Source organism: Lemur catta, chromosome 2 (genome assembly GCF_020740605.2).
Source record: "Lemur catta isolate mLemCat1 chromosome 2, mLemCat1.pri, whole genome shotgun sequence".
NCBI lineage: Eukaryota > Metazoa > Chordata > Mammalia > Primates > Lemuridae > Lemur > Lemur catta.
This window is the reverse complement of record NC_059129.1, coordinates 134,226,466-134,253,644: the sequence shown is the minus strand read 5'-3', so window position 1 is coordinate 134,253,644 and position 27,179 is coordinate 134,226,466. Positions and strand designations below refer to the sequence as shown.

General features: G+C 41.4%; 1 protein-coding gene and 1 non-coding gene across 2 annotated transcripts in view; one reads left to right on the top strand and one right to left on the bottom strand.

Moving 5' to 3' along the window:
• The window catches only part of AKAP12 (A-kinase anchoring protein 12), an 88,316-nt gene that overhangs the window by 37,768 nt on the left and 23,369 nt on the right, over nucleotides 1-27,179 (bottom strand). Inside the window, exon 2 of the mRNA XM_045544571.1 lies at nucleotides 3,172-3,286. Coding sequence (XP_045400527.1) covers nucleotides 3,172-3,286 — 115 coding nt within the window. The remainder of the gene's footprint in view (nucleotides 1-3,171; nucleotides 3,287-27,179) is intronic.
• LOC123633672 lies at nucleotides 23,157-23,262 on the top strand. Its single transcript, XR_006733698.1, has one exon. It is a non-coding gene; the product is annotated as a U6 spliceosomal RNA (small nuclear RNA).

Genomic DNA, 27,179 nt, shown 5'->3' with positions numbered 1-27,179 from the left:
TTTGGAATTTTTATTTTCCTTGAGGGCGAGGGAGTGTTCTCCAGGATTGAGGCAGGTATAACAGTAGTGTTTTTACCAGGAGCAGTGTCTCTAACCTGCCCCGATGAGAGTAACAAAGCCTGGTTCATCTGGTCAACTGGCTGACACTTTTAAAGCAGTTGCCCCACCGTGGCCAACGCCAAAGGCAGAACTCCCAACCACTTGCTGCTCCACTGCTGCAGGCGCAAATGTCCTCAGCTCTGGGTGTGCAAATAGTATAAAGTGTATGTGAACAAAAACTAAAAACATGGTTTTCATATGCTTTCAAATATACACACGTTTGCTGTATATATTCTGCAGAAAGGCAAATCTCAAAAGTAAACAGAAATAACTGCCCTGTAAATGATAAATTCAAATGTATTTAAGGCCTGACCTGAGACAATCACTTCATTACCTGTATATAGCAATGAGTTCTGTAGCCTCTTTATTTCACAGCCAAATGTGCTATTATCAAACTAAATAAGGTGTTAAGTTTTTTGATCTAGTAATTAGTTTTCCTCAACTGCTTGGGGAAAAAAAATCAGATACTAAGATTGAATTTCATTTTTATATTTCAAAGTTGTTCTAATTTTCAAAAGCTTTAAATCTGAAATTGGCCCCAGGCGCTCGGCCCAGCCTGCCAGGCAGCCAGCCCCCCAGGCCCCTTTAAATAAATAAAAATAAAATAAATAAATAAATAAACCAAGATCCTCCAAATCCTACAATTACGTGTTTACATACTAAATTATGTCTGTATTTATATTACAGTAAATTTTCACATAGAATTCTGATTTCTGGAAATAACCATAAAATCCAACCATAAGCTATCATTGATGTCAAAAGCAAAGCATGAAAAAATACTGTTTAATAATTTAACATGAAGATTCCATCTGTATTTACATTGCCAGGCTATTAATTATTGTCTTCCTGGCAGACAGAGAAAGAAAAAAACAAAACGAGTTTTACCAAGTTGCCTTAGAGACCCTAATAAGCCAAAGGCCATGCAGAAGAAAATCCAGCTCCCCCTTTTCTAGGGGAAAATGCCTTTTCAGGATCTTTTGAAGGACAAAGTATATTAATTACCACTCTCCCTGCATGACGCATCTGGTATTTGCTCAGACCCCCAAGGCCAGGGTCAGAAGCCTGGGAGACAATGGAATAGACACAGGGTGGGGACAGGATTGCTTTCTATGAAAATCAGGGCTTACTTACCCTACTTACCCACAATGGCTGAGATGTAAAAGAAATCATATCTGGACTAAAGGAAGACAGACCTCCAGTAAACATGCCACTAGATTAAAAGGGATTTCCATGATACTTGGGATTATATGGAAATTTAGGCATCTGTTAATGTGTGTCCCTGCCCCATCCCTCCCTCTTCTTATTCATCCTACATATCAGCTAAGTCAGATAAGAAGATCCACCACAGCCCTAGCACTTCCTTGCGGGCATATTTCATTGATCTTACATTGTCCACTAAATACTTTCTAGACTACACTCTGCTTTCAGAGCCCTATTATCCAGCCCCAGTTTGCCTTTCTGGGCTGTCATTCTACACCCTTCAATAAAAACTCCTTGCTGGGACTACGCTGTTCCAACAAACCAGCCTCTAGACACGCCCTCTGCAGTGACAGCACAGTAGTTAGGAAGTCATGCTTTGGAATCTGCTGATCTAGATTTGAATCTTGGGAACAATATTACCTATCTCACGGGTTACTGTAACTATGCAAGGTGACAAGGCACAAAAGGCACAGTTCCAGGCCCCATAGCAAAAGCACTTGAAATGTTGGCTGTTACAATTCTCCTCATTTTTGCTGGTTGGATTTAGTCATATCTGAATCCAACCTCCCCCAACCCCACTATTTTACTCCACCCACCCCTCTGACCTCAAGCCATTACTTCACCTGAACTCTGAACAGCTCTCATCTCTTGCAAAATTCATTAGGTAATTGCCAAGTTGCCTTGTCTTAACTTTACTGACAGCCATAGTAAGCTCACAAACTGCTGTTGCTTGATTTAATTCAAAAGTTAACATGGGAAGGACAAAGCACTGGACTTGGGAATTTGCGTTGGGTCCATGCCAATTATTTTGGTGGAAATTATTTGAAACTCTCACATTAGGTCATGCAAATACTCTGTGAGACTGTGTATATTTCTAACTTTTATTGTGCCTGTGGTGCTATATACAGACCAGTATCCCCACCAACTTCAAAAGCAGCTCCCTGCTTGAAGTAGCTCTGTGGGGGCATCGAACAAGAAGAGAAACAGGTTCCACATGTTCAAAGAATCTCATCTAACCCAGGCAGTCCAATCTCCTGTCACAGAACTTTCCCCTTCATTTGTCTCTCTTATTCATACCATACCTGATAGTCCAATTACTGTATGCCACATTATATTTTATACATCTTTGAAAGTGGTATTAATTATCCATTCATTTATGATTACATGGAACAGTAAAACAAGAACTCAGAGCAAAAGATTCTTCTTCAACATGTAGCCTTTGACTTTTCACAAGAGATTTTCTGGTCACCATGCTCGATTCTGACCCCAAAGTATGGTTCCCCACCGCAGAGAGGCTAAAATCAAATGCTGATACTGTGGTGAGAGTCACTCTCCAGTAACCACCCCTCCAGGAGCTCTGGGCTCAAGAGCTGTAAAAATGCAACGATTGTAGTTAGACAGAGGGAGGTGTGCACCTTGCAACGCACCTATCAGAAAAATTTGTTCAAGTCTAGCAGGCTTTTCTCCAGAGTGAGAGATATTTTTTTTTTTTTAATCAGAGAGTCAACACCAGAAGAGAGATACTCTTTTAAAGCAACTATGACTTCAGTATTTCCAAACAGAATTCACATTCAACACCAGACAAGTAGTTAAGACAAAGCAATAATAATTTTAAAATTATTATTAAGTTCTAGATAAGGATGTCTAAGAAAGAAGAAACATAACTTCAAGACCTAAGTAAAGGGTCTACCCAAATGGTCAGATAAATACTTCCTTCTGTACCCAACTGATTGGTTTTGCTGTTAACATCACCCACTACCAGGCAGTATATGACAGGATATTTTCTGGTGAGTTCTCTGGTGAGATTTGTTGCAAGAGCTACTTGCCGTCCAGCACCTGGTATCCTTCCCAGAGGCTAGAAGGGTGGCTTACCATCTAGGACAACGACTTCTTCCTCCTGGCCATTCAGGGCTTCCTCCTGGAGGCTGACCTCTCCTGGCTCAGGTAAGCCATTGACGGCGGACAGCTGACCGTTCTTCTGGAGGAGCTACAGGGAAAATAAAGCATGGAAACTTAATTTCAGTTCTCACGACCAAGTTAGATATAATACATCAACTTCCACAACTTCCACAATATAAACCATTGAAAGGAAAAATACAGAGAAACAGAGGTTCAATAACAATAAAGATATTAAGATTTTTTTTTTTGAGACAGAGTCTTGCTCTATTGTCCCAGCCAGAGTGCAGTGGTGTCATCATAGCTCACTACAACCTCCAAGTGTTGGGCTCAAAGGTTCCTCCTGCTTCAGCCTCCCAAGTAGCTGGGACTACAAGCATGCACCACTGCGCTGGCTAATTTTTCTATTTTTAGTAGAGGTGGGATCTTGCTCTTGCTGGTCTCGAATTCCTGACCTCAAGTGATCCTCCCATCTTGACCTTCTAGAGTGCTAGGATTACAGGTGCGCGACACAGCACCCAGCCAGGATACTAAGTCTCGGATTCGTCTGCATTATCCAACTACCTTACAAAAGGCCTTGTATCTGGGTACGTGTGCGCACAAGTCAGTGATTCACTCATTCATTCATATATCCAAACACCATGTAGGATATACACACTCACCTTTCCAGGCCTATTTCAGGTATAATAATGAATAAGTCAGGTGCAGTCCCTACCACTTTGAGCTTACAAACTACTATGGAAGGCAGACTTTAAAGAAACATTTTTTACTTTAAAATAATGAAGAATGTTTCCTTGTGATTAGATACAGACTATGCTATTTGACTGCCACGCACAAGTGACAATGCGTTCTCCTCAGGTTAGAAGGAAGACATTTAAACAAACCATCACTAAACTACCGCTGTGGAAACTGTCATGAAGGAGGAACACAGTGAGCAAATGACAATGAACAGAGCCCCAAACCTGGGCTGGAGTGTCTGGGGTCTCTGAGGAAGTGAAGGTAAAGCTGAGACTTGAGTTCCACGGGCAGGGGCTGTGTGAGGAAAGGGGTGCGAGTCAGAGGGCCTGGGGTGCAAGGCCAGGGTGCCGAGAGCCCAGCGATATGTAACATAGACATTGGAGTTATTGTTTTTTCCTTAAAAATATTACTAAAGTGGTCATTTGCAATCCTCCCCCTAGGATGGCCTACACAATTAATGTCATCAATTTCAAAAAACAGCAGGCATGTAGTCATGCCCTTAGTCATTTTTTTAATCCTGAGACTATAAGTTCAATGTTTTAAACCAAATAAAAATGGCGCCGCAACTATTAGGAACCTAAAGATTTTGACAATGTTTTGTAGTTTGCACACATTGCCCATTTATATCAAAACCCACTTAGGCAGCTGCTGTTATTCCCATGTTATAGGTAAGGACACTGATTGCAGCGGGGCAGGCCAGTGTCTTGCCACACGTCCCACAGCTCAGCAATGGGGGTCCCCAGGGCCCAAGGACAGGTCTTACCACCAGCTACTTCCAGGGCTTTTCCACAATGCTGTGAACTGTTGAAGACCCCCAGTATAAAGACAGGTACCAGGTGTTGGGTTCCCCCCCTCCCCAGCCTCATCCAGCCTCAGCACCATGTTTTGAAGGACCTGTTACTTCACACAAGTATAAAATGACTTAAAGAGTATGCCACAGTACCAGGCCTGCCTGCGACAGAGGAATCTCAAGGGACACGCTCCATTTGACAGCAGTCCGTCCTGCTACGGGCCAACCAAAGACTCTGGCCAAACCAATGACTTAGATCAGAGTCCTGAAGGGACAGTGGGTCAAGACAGTCAATCCAGAAGCTTTGAGTTGTGCTAAATTGATTGCACCTGGCTGTCCTCTGCTCCCAGCAAGGCTGTCCTTCAACTGCATGAGTTTCCTCCTGCAATAATACCACTGTGCTTCACTTACACTACAGATGGAAGAGCTGGCTGCAAAATGCCCATGCTGAGTCCATTTATTAAACAGAATACTCAGATTACATTTCCACTTAAAGTCTTCTCTTACCAAAATATGAAAGATAGGAATTTTAAATGAAACCTAAAGACAAAAGCAGGGGGTGAGGAGAGTGTCTCCAAAAAGACCATCAGCAAAAATGTTAGAGGATTTTAAATAAATATCACTGGTTACATGCACAGGTTAGACTAAGATTTGATTAACAATGTGGAGAAGAGCCAAGTAGGAAAGCAGGAATCATATATTACAGTGGGCTACAGGGCAACCCAATGAGTCTAAAAAATGTGGACGTACATACCATGATATGGCAAACTAAATGGGGAACACGAAAATGCCATCCTCATATCTCAATTTCAATGCAATAAACTTTGATCAATTGTACTCTTTGTTTGAGAACCAGAACTCTGAAGTTCGATAGAGTTTCAAGTTCTATAGAGTTTCTATAATTCTTGAAAAAATTCTTAAATAATTCTTTGTCAATTGTCTAATCCAAGATATCTTTAGCTGGAGCCAAACTGAGCCTCTCTAAACCTGAAGGCTCTATAGGACACAGGCACAAACTTCCGTCTACTGTTTTAGAAACGTCAGACACAGAATAAAGAGATGATAGAAAAGGAGTATTAAAAACTGAGGTCAACTGCTGGACCTCCTTTTATCCTAAGTGTGATAGTAAGTATTACGAGGTAGTCAGCTTCCGTGGCCACAGGCTAACTGTCACTACTTTAGAAAAGCATTTGATGCATAATTAACTTTGGTAGTAGACAATTTATGACAGTGAAATTACTGAAGCTGAGTTTTGAGTCTATTTTACCCAAGCTTTGACCCCACAGGTGATGTCTCGGGTGAGCATTCAGAGCCCATGACAGACCAACACTCCAGAGAAAAACGGGACTTCATTCCCAGTCAGATTGTTATATGCAGACATTTCCACTATTGTCCTTTCATTTACAGATGCTTTTGCAAATCTAATGTGTTCCTGTAGATAGACAATACACCTTTTTTCTTCCTAAATCAAGTGTTTTTATTTCTTTTTCTCCCATCCCTAACTATCTAAATAATTAGCTGGGTGTGGTGGCACATGCCTATAGACCCAGCTACTCAGGGGGCTGAGGCAGGAGGATCACATGAGCCCGGGAGTGCAAGGCCACAGTGAGCTATGATGGCGCCACTGCACTCTAGCCCAGGTGACAGAGTAAGATCTTGTCTCAAAAAAAAAAAAAAAAATTCAGGGACTTCTAAGAGTTATCAATAGGTTAAAGTCACCTCAAGTTGTAAGAAATCTAACCCACATTCATTTAAGTCCTTTCTATCTATGTGTGTATATATATATATATGTGTGTGTGTGTGTATATATATATATATATATATATATATATATATATATGTAGGAACATAAGCATTCACCTTCTTAAAAAACAAAAGTAGGGAATGCGTGCTGTTACAACCTGATAGTTTCACATATTTGGGATGTGTTTCCTTATCGATAAACATGCATCTTGCTCATCTTCAATAGGTCTCTCTTTTCCCTGCAGCTCAAATGGCCACAGAAGACAGGACTGATCCAGATAAGCTCTGCCAGGACAGACCCTGAAGGACACAATATAGTGGCACACAGGATGGAAAACGGTGGAGAAAGGTGGGATTTGAGGGCCAGCTAGTTCATGGAAGAAAGTAGTTTTGGGATTTAAGGTTTCCAAACAAGAAAGGAGAAGGAAAATTTGTATTCCACGTTTTCACTGTGAAGCTTCCATAGCTTTATCTATCCCTCTTGGTCTCACAAAGACAGTTATTTCTTTTGAGATGAGAACTAGACTTGAAAGACATGCTCCTTACACTTACACATAGTAAGCACCGGAAAACCTATTTCCCCACTAAATTTGTAGTTCAGAAAACATAAACACCTCTTTGAACAAATCAAAACCCTAAATGTTTTCAAGCTTATATCCTTTGAATGGGTCAGCCAGAGTTTATTCCCGTAAAGTTATTACCACATTACAACTAAACAAGTTTAAAAAAAAAAATCTCAAATGCTTCCAACAACAGTGTTTTTTCTCATTTCTGTAAGAACAGCAACTAATTATAGCCAAAGTGATAGCCAAGGCATTGCAGAAAAACTACGAGACTTCTCTGTTCCCTTTTCTTCTCCCCAGGACTGCTCAGGACTTGCTTTGAACCCCATTTTCCGAGTAACCAGTAGGAGTATCAAGTTTTTTGGTGAATTTGTGAAATAGTGAACAAAACAGATGAGCCCTTGACAGCTGTCAGGATGCTGGGGGTACAGGAGGAGAACCTACTAAAGTAACCAATTTCAGTTCAAAGTGAGACTCCCAGACCTATACTCTCAGGTGGAAGTGGCCCAGTTTTGCTGTAGTGCACAGGGTAGACAAGGCTCCAACCAACACAATTCATCCCACCTACAGCAGGAAAACTCAAGAAGCAGAACTGTTAAGTGGTCATAAATAGGAAGGAACCAGAAATTAAATTATAAAATCAGTATAACAAGGACACATGCACAAATGATCAAAATAAAAAAGATTATCTGGAAGGAATTTTAAATCCCATGACAAAACTTGTAAAGAAAACTCTTCAATGTGTTTTTTTTTTCCTTCATTCTAATAGAAAGTGTTTTGAAAGTAAACCTTTAAAAATGTCAAACAGAAGAAAATAAAAATCAGAGTATAAATCAGTAAACAATTTCCCTTGGAGAGTAATTTGGAAACAGGTGTAAAAATGTTAAATGTGCACACCCTTTGGCTACACCACCGTTCTCATGCATATGGCATCACATACTTAAGTAGTTAGAGGAAATGATGTGCAACACACAATTTATAACAGCAAAACATCCTAAGAGTCTATCAGTAGAGGGGAATAGTTAAATGATGAGACATCCATACAACAGACAACATCAAAAGCAACAAGGTAAATCTAGACTCACTCATGTGGGAAGATGTCCCCAGTTTAAGTAGAAAAAAGCAAGTTGCTGAGAATGTTTGATTCCTTTATGTGTTTAAAACCAAACCAAACCAAAATAACCTACTGACAAAAAGGGAAGGAGAGGGAAAGAGAGTCAATGTTGGTTTGTATAAGCATTTTCTTTTTAAAGTCTGGCATAATATATACCAAATCTTTAATACTGGCTACCTCTGAAGAATTGTTGTTGAATTGTTGAAGGGGGTTGGGAGAAGAGATATGGTTTTGTTTTTACTCACTTTATAATTATAAAAGCAAAAATACACTGAACCCTAAAACCCATAGCTTCTCAGGCTACAAGCATGTTAATAACCTGGCTTTCCAGGGTTCATAAATCTGTTAAGATCATCTAAGCCAACAAACCAAACTGTTGGAGCTTTAACTTCTCTGTTCTTATCATCTCCAAATGTGATTAGCATATTAATGTCCTCAGCTAAGCCATTCATCAAAAATATTGACCAAGACAGAGCCAAGAATATCACAGTTCTACAGCAGGCCACTAGAGTCTCCTGATATCTTAACACATGTATTATGCATTATATACCCATTTCACAAACGTTTGTTTTATATACGTTTGCTTCCACCTTAAGGAAGTTACTTTCATGACTCTGGGCACATTTTTTGACTCTCATACTCTCCCTGTTATCTGTATAATGCAGTTAGGCATTCATTTTTATCTACCTCAAAGAATATTTGGGACATCACACAGCACACATTCAGTTCTTAATAAGTCAACTATTAACATAAGTTTTAGCTATTTTTGTTATACCATTCATTTGTTCTCAACAATTGTGATCTAGTGGGAATTATTTGTTCCATGTCCATTTTCCTCTCTACCATGAAAGCTCCTGAAGTTTTTGCCTGTGTTGTTCATGCTCTGCACTCAAAAGAACACCCGCAAATGGCCAAGACTTCTAATCCTTCTAATTTTCTAGATCTGGGTAGGAGAAAAGGGGCAAGGTAGCTTATATAAAGGTCTAAATGGAGGAGAGCTGCCTGACAGTCCACTTTTCTTTTGTCCTGTTTTAACCATAGAAAGCATGCTGAGCTCGTTTCCCCAATTATAAATTGAGACTAATATTACCTCTGGTTTCAGATTATTGGAGATCCAAATGAAACAGTATATGGAGAAGTTCTGTCTTCAAATTGAAAAGCACTCAGCAGCCATTTTATGAGTCCACTGGATGAAATCAAGGTATATGTTCAAGACCAGTATGTTCCAGCCCTAATATCACACTAAGGTCACCTTTAAAAAATTGTCCTCATATTTGTGTTAAAGAGGGTTTCAAAGAAGGCAGCATTAGATCTGAGTCCTAGATTTGAGATGATAACAGAATCCAACAAAATTAGACACAGCTCTGTACATGGAACACATCTCACTAATATTAGATCACATACATTCATCTGAGGTTGCTGCTCTAGACCCAGGGCACCACTACGGGTAAAATGGCTATGGCCTTGAATTAACAGACTTGGTCACAGGAAGAGAAAATAGCCTTTTCTCCTGGAGTTCCTGGTTGGTTCAGATCCTCAGGTTGCAAAGACAAATCATCCTACTGTGGGAATGGATCTGTGAATGACCCACACACACATACACACACACACATACCCAGTGCTGTGTAGTATGCATCAATGAGCCCATTCGCCAACATAGCTTAAAAAATTGACCATCTTTATAGCTGATGATTTATTTCATACTAGTCAATCACTATAGCTCCAATCAGTATATTCAAAGCAAATAGCCCAAACAGTAATCCATACAATGGTTAAAAAAAAAATTTCGTGCCCCCTTTTATTTAAACACAGGCACACAGATTTTTCCAATGTGTTTTTAAAGTTCTAGAAATTGGCTGGGCGCGGTGGCTCATGCCTGTAATCCTAACACTCTGGGAGGCTGACTCGGGTGGATCGCTCGAGGTCAGGAGTTCGAGACCAGCCTGAGCAAGAGAGAGACCTTTCTCTACTAAAAATAGAAAGAAATGATCTGGACAGCTAAAATTATATATAAAGAAAAAAATTAGCCGGGCATGGTGGCGCATGCCTGTAGTCCCAGCTACTCGGGAGGCTGAGGCAGGAGGATCGCTTAAGCCCAGGAGTTTGAGGTTGCTGTGAACTAGGCTGACGCCACGGCACTCACTCTAGCCCGGGCAACAAAGCGAGACTCTGTCTCAAACAAACAAACAAAAAAATCTATAAAATCAATTAAACTTCAATACGGTCAATAAAATTTCAAAATTTCTATGTTTTCAATAATTTCATCCCTTGGTAATGCTGTCATTTGTAATTAGCTCAAGACGTTCAGTAAGCAGTGCTGAGGCAATCACAAATGTATATATTCCGTGAATTTAAAAAAGATTTAAGGCAATTGCAAAAGAAAAATATGAGAAGGCCTTTTAACAAGCAAATTTTTTCAAGAGAAAAAATGAACTGCTGATCGAGTTTCAGAGGTATTATCAAAACCCTGAGTGAAAAGCTCTCTCTAACCACATGAAACTGAGAAGAGCGTGCATCCCAGGCCAGGGTGACTCTAGTGACCTCTAAAGAGAAGCATTTATCTCTGAGAAACTGACCTTTAGAGTTCTCTCAATCCCAATTCTTGTCGGGGAAGAGGTGGCAGACCCTCTTGAGGGTGGCAGCAAGTCCCACCTCTTTTAAAATGCAGATGCCCCGACGCCTCTGTCTGATTTTTCAATAAAACCACTGGTGGTTTTTAATTTCATATTTCTTTCCACTCATATATTCAGCAAAACAAGTCCAACAAACCAAACAATCCCCTTACAGCTCGGTGACATTACTTTAGACATGACTGAGTTAATCTGAGAAATTCAAAGGTGGGTATCTTGTCACCATTGTCCAGAGTCCCCGTGGCTCCTTCTCCACCTCCACGCACTGAAAACCACGCAGTCCAGCTGTCTGGACCTGGTGTGTGCTTTCCCGTTTTACCTCACAGGTCCTTCCTCCTGAGATTTGACGTAGAGGCCACCGGGCTTCAACACCACCACCCCACCCACTGCCACAAGTGAAAACTATCCAGACAGCACCATGTATCCAATTTCAAATACTTCATTGGCTTAGAGCAGCTGTGTTATGCTGTCATTAGTTCAATTAATTTAATTCAACCCTAGTGCAAAAATTCTAATTTTCAGAATGCAAAGATTAATTCTATGTCAATTTTGAAATGGCAGTGCTTACTATTTAAGGAAGGTTTCTAGAACGGTGTCTGTCCAGTGCATGAACTTGTGGTCCCACAAGTGCCACCTGGTGATGGGCAAAAACACCAGATAGAGAGAGAGTCTTTGGCTACAGTCTACAAATCCCAGATTCTTCTGTTTCTTATCATTTTCAGCAAAATTCATGAATATTACTTAACATAGTTTCAAGAAAAAGAACTCAAACTCATTGTGGGACATAAGAATGAATGCTAAGAGAGATCTGCTAAAATCGCCAGTTTGCTTTTAGCATGCAAAATTAACTTTCAATTCAATTGAACATTAATATTCAAATATTCAGATTGTTGAGTGTCTTGGAAAATAATGTATCTCATGTTGCTTATGTGAACTACAAAAGACTTGACCACAACAGGTGAACTCATCGTATTAGGAATGTTATCTACAAATTAGGCCTCTAAATCTCAAAGATCAGCATTTTTCAAACTGGCATCTGAGAATACCAGTATACCAGGTTTATTAATGCCAGCAAACCAGGCATCATCTCAGAAGTGTTCTGTGCTACAATCAGCTTGGGAAACTCGGATCTGGACAGAGTTAAGCAGATTTACTTCGAATTTAAAGTCTAATGCGCACTCTGAATCCCTAAGAAGGAAAAGACTGTAGCATTTTCTAAAATAATTTGCCCGTAGAACCCTTTGTGAGTCTCTCTATCACCATCCTCTGTAACTAGAGACACCAGGGATACATACAGTATGTTTTAACACACAACAGCTCAGTCAAATATCCCCCTACTTTAAAAAGTTATGGTTGTTTTTAAAAGTATTAAAACTCCGGAGTTCTCTGGGAAAGTATGTAAAAGAAAACAAAGCACTCTAAATCTGGTTAGGTGGGAGATCAACCATGCTGATTTCAGGCCAAGGGAATTTATAAGATCTCTGCTGGAGATGAGGGAAATAAAAAGCATCACCTACCAATAACAGCAATTCGCTGCGTGAAACGGTTCACCAGAAATCCATTATGTGAAAGGCCTACCTCGTAATGTCTGCAGCCCCCACAACATTTAGGTCAGTATCCGTACTTAGGACAGAGAGACTCAATAAATCCAACTGAAAGAAAACCTGTGAATCCCAGGCCAAAGCTCTGACGCCACCAGCCTCCTCCCCTGTGTGAACACTGGGCACAGTAGTTACAGGACATGGGGCATCCCTGGTCATGTCCCTCGCCCCCACCAAAATGTGTCACCTCTCCTGAGGTGGTGGTCATAACATTCCTGCTTGAGAACCACTACTCACAGCCTCCTAGGACCAGAAAAGAACTCAAAGGGCTGAACTTGAAGAATTGCATTCTTTCTTCCTCCAACTTACCTTAAACCAAGAAAAAGGTGCATCGCTACTGCCTTGTGCTGGATGCATGATGCAATCCATCTACCGTAGCTCTTCTTATTCGAGAGAACCGCAGTTGTACTGGGGTGTCCACTCAGGGGAAGAGACTAAACAATCCAGCAAGTCAAAAGATTCTTGCGTTAAGGACAGGGAACAAGCCCACTCCCCTCTCTCCTTAAACTTCAAAGCAATGTTGAAGTTCCATGTTTAACAGAAAAGTATCTAACTTCTCATGATTAGTTATTTGACTTTGGGTCCCAGATCTTGTTAAGTTAGCACAGAACACAGACCCCCCAGAGCTGTATATGCTAGTGTCATGACCTTCATCATGAATGTCTAAGACAAGTTCCCCACCCTGACCTGAGCTGTTGCACCTACAAGCTGTCCAGGGCAAATGCACTGCTATTTTCATCTCCACAGATTCCTAGTACAAAATAAGCAAAACGTTAGTGTGAAGAGTTAGAATAATGAAAATGAGTAGCCTCAAAGCACAACTTGGTGTTCTGAAACATTTCTGCCAGTTCTGGCAATACACATGCCTGGTTCCTTTTGAGGCCCTGCACCAGCAAACGCACACTAGGTTTTATTTGTAGCAGATGTGGAAGTCAAGATCCCAATTCCCACTTAATTCCTACACACCACATAGTATTCAAGTAATTGCTCTCACGTCAAGTGGCTGCTCCTCTCAAAGGGATCCTCGTTTGGTAGCAAAGTAATTACATCACATTTCTTGTTATAAATTCGGTAATACAAAATGTTTCCAAAGTCACTGCGTGTCATAGAAAGACCAAATCATTTCTTAGCCTGAGAGATAAATAATTTCGACAAGGGAGAAAACCAGCATCATCTCAAGAAAACTTTAGATTTTAAAGTTCAAAAAATTTTAGATGTTAATATTATGTCTTCTAACCAAAGATGTGTCCTTAAGACATGAGTATCAGCAACTTCATCATGGAGGAATTTGGATATGAAAAATACAGTTTCTAAACTTTGGACAACCATCACCTGTTTATAGGAGAGAAGGCAGAAATGGGCAAGGGGAAGACACAGAGGATCTCTTATAAAAAGTTCTTCTCCCATCCTGGGAAGGGATTGATTCTTTGTTTTGTTTGTTTGCTTGTTTTAAGCTGCCCAAGGCAGCATGGATCATCACCTCTTGTGGGTTTTTCACCATGTTGATATTACAATATAGGGAGATGGGAACAGAAGTTTACTTCAAACTTGCCCAAAATAGGCAACATATTACTATTTAATTAAGAGGATAATTGAGACCATTGTCAAAATTAAATACAGTTGGCCCTCCATATCCTCGGGTTCCAAGTCCTCAGATCACTGCAATCTGCAATTGGCTGAATCATCGGATGCAGAACCCTCGAACACAGAAGGCCAACTGCAGGACTTGGGCATCCTTGGATTTTGGGGGGAGGGGTGGGCTGGAACCAATTCCCAGCAGAGGCTGAGGGAGGACCATACCACGCGTGTCTATGCAAATTTAGTGGCTCTATTGCCTTTGAACCACATCACTTAAAATGATTGTTGACTTTTTTTTAAACCTAGTTAGCGAAAATTTATTGATCACCCCCTTGCAACCTCATTTCTAAGTCTATGCTCCATTTGACAAAAAAGAAAATGAACAAGCAAAATTGCTTGTCTTATTTTCAATACAATGCACCTGATTTGCAAAGACGGCCCGTGTAACATAATGTGATTTAGCCGGGAATCAACAATTACTATCCTATAATGTTCGACTCCAAATATTTCTAGCACAATCACTGAGAAATTCAAGATACAGAGTAAAAAAGCAGCAAATTGCTAATGCACAAGGAGCCGTGCTGTGTTTGCTAAAGAGCATCTACTGCTTCCTAGGCTGAAATTCTAAACTGCTTTTCAACTGATGAAATGTCTGCCTCACGGGCTCCTTTCTGAAGCCTGCAAGGCAGAGGGTCCACTGTCAGAACGGCCCCTGGCTGCAGCGTTCAGGACAGAAGGAAGCGGAAGAGGCAGCCAGCTCGGGAGAGCTATGTTAAGTCATCCCAGGGGACTCTGAGAAATGCCTCCTTATATGTGAAAAAACTAAAGAAAGTTTCCTATACATGGTGGCGTTGGTTATTTAATAAAGTCATTAAACATTTAGCTCTCATAATGGGCTCGAAAATGCCATTTTAGAGAATCCATTTAGGGCTTGTGGGTGGTAATTTTAATAGCAAAATTAAAATGATAAATTGAAATGGGTTTCTCTGACGTGTGTGCTTAGCTTTGTGCTGCACGGAATTCAAACGGCCTGCTGCATACCAAAATACAAGTGACGTGAAGCCAGCCCTGCCGTGGCTTGAGCACAGCCAATGTTTATCAGTCGGTCTGGCTGGAGGAAAGCAGGACTTTGCCTAGGTCCACTGATCCATAAGAGGCAGGCAACGGCAGAACCCTCCCATTAGCTGGCACCCATTAGCCGGCAATAATGCCACCGTGCTCCTCTGGGTCCAGCACAGCCTAGTACGGCAAGTAGAAAGAGCACGATCGGCAAGTAGACCAAAGGGAGGGAATCCTGGCTTTAACACTGATTAGCTGTGACGCATTTGGCAAATTTCTTACCCTCTGAGCCTCACTTTCATCAGCTGTAAAATGGGGAGTAATATTACTTTTGCAGGGTTACTGTTGCTTGAGATTCTCCTCTGGGAGCACTGAACAGCATGGATGCCCAAGTGCAGAAGGGATCACAGAGTTGGGTAAGGGATGTGAAGGAAGAAATGCAACAAGAGCAAGCCCTTCTTCTCCACTCTGTCTGGCCAAGTCCAGCCTGGGACGTGGCTCGTCCTGGGTCCAACTGATGCCCCAGTACAGTGGCTGAGGAATGCTCCAGGCAGCCCTCCTATCGAGTGCACAGCAGAGATGGTATGTTGCCTGCCCAGACACTGCCCAGTGCTCCTATTGGTGCTAAAATAATGTTTCCCATAAAGAAGTGGTGACTACTCTAAGAACAGATTTGTACTGGTCAGTACATTTCTTCAGTCTCTATGGGAAGCTTTTAAACCATCTTGTTCAGATGCCTCTTCTCATCCAATGCCTTACCTTCTGAACAAATGAAGGTGCATTAAAACAAAAAAAAGCAAAACTGACACCAGCCATAGCCATGCCAGCCATCGTGTTACTCAAGAAGGAAAGAATCACAACCCAGGTTCCACAACAGAAATATGTGCAAGTGAAGGATCTCTCAGCCTTTGCTTTGAGCGAGCTAAGAGTCAAGCCTATTACTAAAACCTCGGGAGAGAAAGTGACATCTTAGAAGGTTCACTATCCTCCCCTTACAGAATTAACCTGGCCACAGTATATTTAACCACCCTGTGCTTCCTTTCTCCAACGGGCCGACCTAGATTGTATTAATCAAGCCATTCTAAGAGAGACAATGCCTAGATAGAAAAATGGCAGCTCTGGTTTCCTTTCTTTCCTTCTTATTTCTCAGAGACAGGGACTTACTCTGTCACCCAGGCTGGAGTGCAGTGGTGTGATCTCATAGCTCACTGCAGCCTCAAACTCCTGGGCTCAAGTGGTCCTCCCACCTCAGCCTCCTGCGTAGCTGGGACTGCAAGCGCACACCACTACGTGCAGCTAATTTAAAAAAAAAAAAAATTTGTAGAGATGGGGTCTCGCTATGTTGCCCAGGCTGGTCTCAAACTCCTGGCCTTAAGCAATCCTCCTCTTTCCACCTCCCAAAGCACTGGGATTACTGGAGTGAACCACCATGCCCGGCATTTTTCTTTCTTATTTGCCTGGTTGTTAAAGCTACTCAATAAAGCAGTTATAATGCACATACACAAACCTTATCAGGACCTAACTTTACATGAGAAAAAAGAGAAAGTGTTGCTAAAGAAGTAGACAACGTACAAGAGGCAAAGCACTATGGAAACTACATCAAATACAAGATGGGTTTTTGGCTTTTTGCTTTTTTGGTTAGTTGATTGGTTTTTGCTACCAAATCTATTTCCTCACATTTCTGCTTCTGAGACATACTGGCTGATCAGAATATTCACTAATACATAAGCAAATGCTCTAAAAAGCAGCACCTAATTAAAAATGCATTCACAGTCTGGCCAAGTATGATGAATTTACAGAGAACCTTGAAGCTGCATAACCATTTCTCTCAGCATTAAGGTGGAGAATATCAGCTTGAATCTCTTAATCTCTTAATCACTCAAGGGGTGGCTTGAGTTCTGTTTGGGGAGGGGTAGTGACTGTGGACTTGCCGTTTGTGTCTCATGGCACATTGTAAGAGATTCTGGTTATTTGGGATTTGTTGCAAATTTAAAAAAGAAAAGAAGAGAAAAACCTATGTCCTGTAATGTCTAGTGAAAACAAAAATCCCCCAGAAAAACACAAACCTAAGAGAAGGTGGGAGGTACTTAATTGTGACCTGAATATAAGTGACCTCTTACAAGTGCATTTTCCATTATAAAAGAATCCATTAACCTAATTTATAAATCATAAGTTATAGCTGTCAAAATAGCTTTTAGAGTTGCCAGCTATTACAGAGAATGTCTAGTGATGCCATTAATACTTTAATTTTTAGCCTCATCAGTAATACTGCGGAACACACTCAAAGACTCTTCTCCTGATTTAGGAGACAGAAGACATTAATTTGGGAGAAATTCACTGTCTTCCAAAAGTGTAATTTCTTACTTCTAAAAGGAGTGGGTGGTAGGGGTGGAAGGGGGGTAGGGGTGGAAGGCGTGAGGGGCAAGTCAGATGCGTCCCAAACCCAGCGAAAACCTGAATTAAATATTTAAAAGCTCTCTACCATCCTAAATTATAATGCTATCCACTTTAGAATAGCACTTCATTTACTTTAGCACCTGAAAAGTCGGTTTAAACAATGTGCTTGTGATTCTCTAACCTAATAGAATATATTTACCCCCGTCTCTGCCAGCAACTATGGGACCTTGGTCAAGTCAACAGCAGTCTCTTTGGCTCTTGGTTGATTGCTTTGTTCTATAAAACACAAGACCTGAACTCTCCTGTCTCAGATCCTATTCAGGACTCTCAGTCAGTCAAGAGGGGCACGTTACTTTGCTTTGACACCTGGATAGACAAAGAGTAGAAAGTGGCTTGTTTAGTCCACATGAGCTTAAATAAATAATAACGGACACCTCAGTGGAGATGGCTCCTTCCTTAACTACTTGGTTCAACAAGCAAACTATGGGATTTCAAGAAGCACACGCTTTAACCGCTAGTGTAACCGTCTCCAATACTCACATCTGAGTGTCTAGAAATGGAGAGCTTCTCTGTTCTGTTTTTTGTTTTCTAGGAATGCAAGCCAACGCCCCATCTCACTGGGAGTGGCAGTTCCTCATGAAGTAGTGTGAGCTTCTGGGAAATGCCTCCCCCACGCTGCTATTGATTTTGAACCTTGAAAGCAGGCAATGGAGAAAATACTTGTACAGTAAGGAGACGGGGCAGATGGGTGCCAGCCTTCCTGCCAACTTCATTTGAAATAGGAACAAAGCCCCATCAGCCTGATACTACTACTAAAGCAAGTGTAGAGAAAAAGGCTTCTACAGAGAAAAAGGCTGCCCTAAACAAGTATCCCATCAATGACTCACTCCCCAAACTGTTGTTGCCCTAATCTTTTTAAAAATTATCACCTCCGAAGAAGATCATATTATAGATATAGATGATCAGAAAGCCTTTGCTCTTTTGGGACCAAATGCTGACTTATAGGAAATGATTTGCTTTAAATTCACAGCATAAGTACAGAAATTATCTTAGAAACTGGAAAATATATTTGGCTTTCTCCTGTACAAATGATTTCCCTTTCTCTCCACAACTCACCCAAATGACAGACTGTAATACTTTGAATATTTTTTGTTTGCTTTATATAATCCCTCTCTTTTTTTCTTTTTGCATGAAATTGATTTTGTTCCTAACCCAAGAGATTACAACTGGAGGTTTCTGCAAAAAACAACTTTGTTTTAAGACACATTTGTCTCAATCTTTCCCATTATTCTTCTAAAAAAAAATCATCTTTCCATCTTTTCCATAAACTCTCCATTGAGTATTATAAGCTCTCTGGTTTGAAAGAAAGACACACACAAAAAATGAACTGCAGTTCTCCGATGTGTACTTCCTGGCAAGGAAAAAGCAGTCCAATGGCTAACTCAATACTGTGAATCATTGCCAAGACAGAAAATTATTATTTGGTATCCATTTATATGATAATGAGCAAATAGTTTTGAGATTGAAAAGTTTCCATATCAATTAGGTTAGAGGATATCCTATAAAACTGTTTCTAGTTATTGCCTCTGGGGAGTGAGGGGACAACATATTTGCTCTAATATGTAAGTTTTATGATAGAGCATTACTCTTACTTGGTCCCAATACACTCCCCACTCTGTTGCTTTATCAATTATGTTCTTCACGTTAGCTAGGCTTAAAAGATACACTTCCCAACTCTTGCAGCCCAAACCAGTACACACTCACACTGCGTCCTGTGTTTCATTCTCTTTACTGACCTCCTAAGTTCCCCCTCCAAAGCCTCTGAACGTTCATCATTTTTCACAAGCTCCCACTCTGACCCTAGGTCCCCAAGCGTGATCGGACACTTGATTAATCTCTGTGATGGGTTCCAATGTCAGCACCAACCGGACACATCAAGTCGAAAGTGGTAGTGTGCAGTACTAACCGCGAGGGATCCGGTCAGCTATGTGGGTAAGAGAAGGTGTACACGAAGAAGTGGGTTCTAAGCTAGATCTTGACAGGCAAAAAATACCAAGGGCAGGAAAGAGAGAAGGAAGATGTTGACTGTGTTCTTTTTTTTTTTATATCCCAGGTCAGGCAATGGCAGAGAGTGAGATACGGGGGTGATGCCGGGGAGAGCCGGTAAGGGTGCGACTGACACACAAATAATGGTGTTGAACGATGTCCAAAGCTGATCTGTGCTGACAAAAATCAGAACAGCAGTGACCTCCTGGGGAGCAGGAACTGAAAGGAGGCACAGGAAGGCTTCTGGGGCACAGGTCAGGTTCCACCACCGCCCTGGGAGAGGCTGCAGGCATGTGTTCACTTTGCAAGAATTCACTGAGCTACATGCTTAAGACTAGTCCGCTGTGCTGTATGTAAACTGGTCATCAAACAAACAGCCCTAAAACCCCCCAAACCACCACTCTGGCTGCAGAGCGAAGCGACTGCTAATGCATCAACGCAGCACAGAGACAACCAGGGAGGAGGCCCCTGGGGACAGGAAGGGTCAGCCTGAAATATATTTTGGAGATAAGGCCAGCAGGACTTGCCAATGGAAAAAGAATGACTCCCAGATCTGAGGCTTGGTTATGTCAGTGACAGCTTCTAAGTTCCGAGGAAAAAAACCTTCTCTCTGTTCTTCGCTTTTAACCCTGGCCTTTCTGTCTTCATAATGAATTCTGTCTGTCTCTCCCAGTCGCAGGCATTCTCTGAGCCACAATGCCTGTTGCAAAGAGGCCCTATTTGCATGGTTCCTTTATCTGCATGCGCTTGCTCCCTCCTTGGTACGACAGGGATTCGCAAGTTTGCATGTACAAAGTCACAGGACAGCGCCGCACACACAGTAAGCACTCAATGTCATGTCAGCCATTGGTATCACAAAGAACAAGGCACTGCTTTTGTTAGCCTTTTCTTCCATTTTCTGTGTCTTTTCTTGATAGGACTATCTTTCCAAGCAAGGAGTAACATTCTAGTTGCAAGAGCCTCGAAATCTGGGGATTATCTGGGGCTTTTCCGCATCGTGGTCATCCCCACGCTAAGATCCATCAAGTCCTATCATTTCTTCTGTTTTCAGTGCTGTCCTTGATCTCTGCCCGGCTCAGGCTTCAACATCGCATGTCTGAGTCAATGCAATATCCTAAGAGCTGGCCTCCCTGCCTCCGAGCGCCTCTGCTCGGTTCTGCCTTAAATCTCAGTCCGTCATGCCGCCTCCTTTAGTTCCCAGAGCATAACTCCTCACCGTCGTCACACGGAACCCAGCCTCCTCCACTTTCCTGTGCTCGCCCACTGCCCGCTTTCAAAAAGGCTCAATCTCGGGCTGATGAGTCAGAAAACAATCCTCAATGTTCTTCTACAGTCATCTCGGAATTCTCTAACACGAGTGCAGGCTATGCTGTGGGAAGCTTGCAGGCCCTAAGCCAAGACAGGAACTCTAAACTCCATGACGGTGGGGGTGGCATCTCCCTTCCATATCCAGCACTTCACACAGAATGCACTTTAAATAATTACCGAATTCAAGTTTGACCAGCCTGAACCTTGAGAGTGATCAGGAGCTAATAACCCAAGGTGGACAGCAGGGAAAGGCTCATCAAGTCAACAGGTCAGGCCCGGGAATCGGGGGAGAAGCAACTGCCTCACCCCTCTGGAAGGGAACGCCATGGACCCAGGCAGGCGCCCCGCACTCTGGAGAGCCCCGTTTTGGTTCTCCTCCAGACATGTCCTTCCCCTACAGCAACCCAAAGGACAAACCTACCTGAACTGAAGTTAACATCCCACCCGTCCCGGGAACCCAAGACTGTGGAATTCCCCGTTGATGCAGGCTCCTTCCCCGAGCACCCCCAGACCACATGGCAGCCAAAGGGTGTCCTGTTGGTGGAGGTTGGAGGGTAGGGACAGAGCCTGGACATGTGGGCTGGAAAACCCCATGCATGAGCTGGAGGTCCCTCAAGGTGCAGGAGCAGCGGGGAGTGGGAACGGGAGGGAGGAGAGGACGGCCACTCCTGTGTCACACATTCTAGCATGGAAAGCCCAAAGGTCTAAGAATCCTAAATCCAGACCTGGCCTTCGGGGTCATTAAGAAGGTTTCACTGTCAACACAGGAGAGAACATTTCCTGTAACAGTGTGCTAGCTTGATGGATAGTTTTTAAATATTTCATAAAACGCTATGGATGTGGATTTTCATTTATATTCTTGCCCTGGGTCCCCCAAAATGGCAGAGGCATGAGAACCATTAATAAGTCCGGGTTACAAGCAACCCAAGGCCTAAAGGGAAAAACTTAGAAGGCTCCACTACAGAGTAAGACTACAGAGATGTAGTTTCTGCAGTCAGACCACTAGGCTTCAAATCTAAGCTCCAGTTACCGGAGCCGTACAACCTTTCACAAGCCACTTCACTAGTCACGTTGTGCCTCAGTTTCCTCATCTGTAAAATGGGGATACCCGTACTTACTTTGTAATGTTGTTGGGAGGATTACACGAGTTAATAATTGTAAAGTGCCTGAAACAACCCCTGCAAAGCGCAGTAAACACTATGTGTTGGTTAAAGAAACAATGTGCGTGCAGAAAAGAAGGGAGCCACAGGGAAGGAGAATGCCCCAAACCCGAGACCACAATGGATTGAGTTAGGATGGGGGACTTTGCCTAAAAATCTAACCCCTTTGTGTAGGGAATTTACAAGGGAGGATGTTTTCAGCTACCCAACTCACTGAAGAGTTTTGGGGGAAAAAGTGCTACCAGAGGGACTGCTTGCAAAGGTTTAAAGTTTTAAAGCACAAAGTAAGACCCCAGTAGACAAAGCTGGCCATAAATACTGTCCATCACATGAAATCAGTGAATCAACACATGGAACTATGTTTATCTGTTCCAATAAACTAAAGAAACACAAAAAACAAAGCAAACGTAAAACAGCCTTTACCTGTCAGAGGAGGAAACACTACCAGTATCAGTGATGTTGTGGTGACATGAACACTCATCTGTTGCCAGTAGCATCAACATTATCACAACTTGTAAGAGCATGTCCTTTAACAAACAAACTTCTATCCAGTTTGCAGAGGGAGGCTCACAGGTTAAGCTCCTTATCTAAGGCAGTGGCAGAGCTGAGGATTCAAATCCACATCTTGCCTAAGCCACACTCTTTCTACTCTGCCAGAAGCCTGGATGTTTACCATAAGGAAATAGCAGGAGGAAGGCACAGAAACAAAGCTGCTTCCTGCAGAATGGAAATAAGCTGCCAGTGTGTTCACTAACACATGAAAAGAATGGTGCCTGGGGCCGTGGCTCACGCCTATAATCCCAGCACTTTGGAGTTTGAGACCAGCCTGGGCAACATAGGAAGACCCCACTCTACAAAAAATGTTTCTAAACTAGCCAGATGTGGTTGTGCAAGCCTGTAGTCCCAGGTACTCAGAAAGACTGAAGCAGGATGATCCCTTAAGCCCAGGAGTTTTGAAGCTGTAGTAAGCTATGATCGCCCCAGTGCACTCCAGCTTGGGCAACAGAGAGAGATCCTATCTCTGAAAAAAAATGGCCTCATTAACTATAATATATATTTTAAATTACAGGGAAACACAAGGAATGTTCATTCTATAAGCAAAAGCAAAATAAGAATGTTTCAAACTAACTGCAACTCAGTAAAAATCCATGTTTATGAAATAGGATTGGCAAAACAGGGGTGGAGGGTTCTGAATATTTTATAAAGTATCTAATATTATAATTTTCTTAAAAAAGTGTTGGGTTTGGCAGTACATATACTAAAATTGGAATGATACAGAGATGATTAGCATGGCCCCTATGCAACGATGACACTCAGATCATGAAGCATTTCATATTTTATATACAGTGTGTGCCGAGAGCTTTTGGAAGGTGAATGCATACAGCATATTTTGAAACTTAAATCATTTCTTGGTTAACAAGTAAATTTGTCAGAAATTTATCAGATAGAAAAGAGTGGGAAGCCGGGTGCAGTGGCTCATGCCTGTAATCCTAGCACTCTGGGAGGCCAACCAAGATGACCGCTTAAGGTCAGGAGTTCGAGACCAGCCTGAGCAAGAGTGAGACCCTATCTCCACTAAAAATAGAAAAATTAGCTGGTTGTGGTGGTGCGAGCCTGTAGTCCCAGCTACTCAGGGAGGCTGAAGCAGGAGGATTGCTTGAGCCCAGAAATTTGAGGTTGCAGTGAGCTATGATGATGCCACTGCGCTTCAGCCAAGGTGAGAGAGTGAGACTCCACCTCCAAAAAACAAAGAAAAGAGTGGGAAGGTGGGGTATTACTTTTCACCCAGGAATTAGGCCTGCAGAAATATTTTCAAAACTACAAGTTAATATGTGTATTTGCATTTTATATATAAAAGTTACATTTATATATAAATATATAGATATATATTTTTTCTAAAGACAGGCTTTCACTCTGTTGCCCAGGCTGGAGTGCAGTGGTGCAATCACAGTTCACTGCATGCAGCCTCGAACTCCAGGCTCAAGCAATCCTCCTACCTCAGCCTCCCAAGTATCTGGGACTACAAGTGCACACCACCATGCCTGGCTAATTTTTCTATTTTTTTGTAGACACAGCGTCTCACTAGTTTGCCCAGGCTGGTCTTGAACATCTGGCCTCAAGCTATCCTTCCACCTCTGCCTGCCTCCCAAAGAGCTAGGGTTACAGGCATGAGCCACCGAGCCCAGCCCTTTATCATATATTTCTATTTTCTTCTTGCATATATATTGCAAACTGCATGCATTTTTTCTCAGATCAAGCAGAGTTGTATGAAATGAATTCATCATTCCTTTATTTTTTTAGAGAGAGATGGGGTCTTGCTATGTTGCTCAGGCTAGTCTCAAACTTCTGGTCTCAAGTATCCTCCTACCCTGGCCTCCCACACAGCGCTAGGAACCACTCTTAAGTTAATCTCACACACACACACACACACACACACACACACACAAGGAGCTTAAAGAGTTCTTCCTCAAGCTCACCTAGAACAGTCCCTTCATTATACTAATGAGGACCAAGCCCTGAAAGAATGTTACTTGCCCAAGTCATAGACTTTATTAGGAACAGAAAACATACCAAGAAACCATAGTGGGCAAATTCCTTTTATAGCTCTACTTTCTAACAACAAACAAAAAAAGGTAACAATTTGATAAGACCAGGAAATAAACCTTTTAAAATACTAGAACAAGAATGAATGTCTTACATAGAGGTGACGCTTACGGTTTGTTCTCAATTTCAAATCCACTATAATTGCTTATTGAAAAATGTATTCAAGGAATTTTAAAAAATGAGGTAAGTGTTGATGAAGAACATTTTTAAACTCATTGTTCTAGGCTGTTATGAACTAGACACTATCTTTTATTAACTGCAGCACATCATTATTGCAAACTGAAAGTGCTCTCCAATTCGATTGTGTTCCAAGAAAGGGCCTTTCCAGAAAAAAAGACTCCAACCAGATTTATGACACTATGATTTTTCTTTGATAACAATAAGCTACACTTGGATTTTCCTTTATTGTAAGTCCATCCACATTAACATACTATAGACCCAAAGATTATCTTCACATAGAAGTCAATCATTGCAAATTTTAAGTAAAATATGAAAGAGAAAACAAATTCTATTATGTCCCTTCAACAGCAGTAAGAGAAATGCTTCTTCCTTGCTAGAAAAAAATAAACACACACACACACACCTATTAGCTATTTCCTAAAGATCTGGGAAGGGAAGGCGTCACATGGCTTATATATTTCAGTGATTAATGCTTTATTTAATATTAGGAAAAACAGCACCAGATGAATCAATAAGTTGAAGAATAAATCCTTACAAAATCCACACGTTACTCTTAAAATTTACTCCTGCTTTTATTCTTTATTAGCACTTAAAAAGCCTTTTATATTTGTTCAAGAAGAACAGAGGAGAAAACTAAATTTAAAAAATAGGACGTAATAGCCCTGTTAAAACACAATATAATATACCAAAGAAATGGTTAAATAGGAGGCAACAGTCTACTTGCAGGTTTAAACCTGCTTATTTTGTGAAGGGTACTGTTTACTTTTAACAAAGACCTATAGTTAACTCATTCAATAAATATTTAGTGAGGGTCTTATCATTTACCAAGCATCAAATTTTGAGGTAAAAGAACTTAACAGGTATAGTTTCAAATTATTTCAGTTCTACAAAGTTCCCCCATTGGAAATATCTAGATGTTTAGAAACAATATGCTATTGAGTTCCCTTTCCATCTATTTTGTATTTAAAACGCTCTTCTCAAAGGGGAGGAGATCCAGAAACCAAGTTTTATCTGTGCGAGGGTGGCTATCCTAGGAGTACTCCACTGCCCAAAAAAGATAAAATCCAGGCATTCTTTTAAATCCGGAACACACAGATTGCTTACTGAAACATTCCGGTCTATGCAACATTGATAACCCACAAACATCTTGCAATCCCATCAATTAGGAACCATTTTCAGACATTTGCTCAACATCTTCATCTGCTGCTATGGAAATCTGGAGCCCCAGTGAATAGGACCCACCTTTAAACAGCTGCAGAAATAATTATCTCGAGGAAAAGACGCATTCATTTTCTTCTGTATCTTCCAGATTGTCCAGGTTGCTGTATTTGTTTTCAGGTTTGTTTGTTTTCTTGTTAACTGAATGACCAAGAGCAAGGTCTGATTTAAAAATGCTTCAACTGATCATCTGCAGGTGGAAATGTATGCATGAAGAATTCCACCTCAAACCGCCAAGAAAAATTCAATCCTTTCATACCATTCCATCAAGGACAGTCTTTGAAAGGACATGTCCCCTTGTATTCTTATTAAACAGATAAATCAATTAAGAGACATGGCATCGATGGGCTAGCTAAATCTTTCATAAAAGCATGATTGTGATAAAATACCATCAGTGACTTCCCAGGGAGAAAAAGGCAAGTAAATATACAATAAATAAATAAAATAAGTTTCTTCGAATCTTGGATCTCCCGGTATACTGTACTCCGGGAGCCACTCCCAGCTGCTTTGCCTTCTTTGTGCCCGAGGCTGGAGGAGGCTCTGTCCAACAGGAGATTGCACTGCACTGACTGCCAGACATGTTCAGAGCTGGCTCTGGAGCAAACCACATCCCCTCTACTGCCCGGACTGCTGACTAAGTGATGTTAGTTTAATCAGCCTCCTGCCTCAGTTCCACTAAAGCCCTAAGTAAAAAATACAAACATGAAATTGAATGTATTGGCACCTATGAAAATGTCTTAATGGCTTTCAAACATGAAACGAATTCTTGGAGAAAGAAATCTACGTTTTCGGCTCATTCTTGCCTCTGCTAACAAGCATTTGCAACCATGACCATAACCGCCACGACCTCATGCTATTAAAATGAACTTCTGCATGGTTTTAGATTTACTGTGTTTAATTTTTATTCGAGATTTTTTAAAAAGGTGTTCAGCAACATGGAAAGATTTTTTTTTAATGCAAGATTTATTGTTCTACACTGAAAATTGTATTTCGAGGTCACTTTAGGTTCAACACTACACCAAAATTAGGTTTACACATAAAATTTTAGTCTGACCAATTTGTCAACCAACAATTATTAGATCAAGGCAAACAAATGGTTAGTGGTGTCATCGATTAATAATTATATTCAGTCTAACTTTTATTTACCAGCTATTTTCTTCCTGCAAAGGTAAACACTACACAATTAAACAGAGCCAGTCTAGATGTCTAGATGATAAGAACAATTTTCCAGGACTAGGAGGTATTCTACTGATTT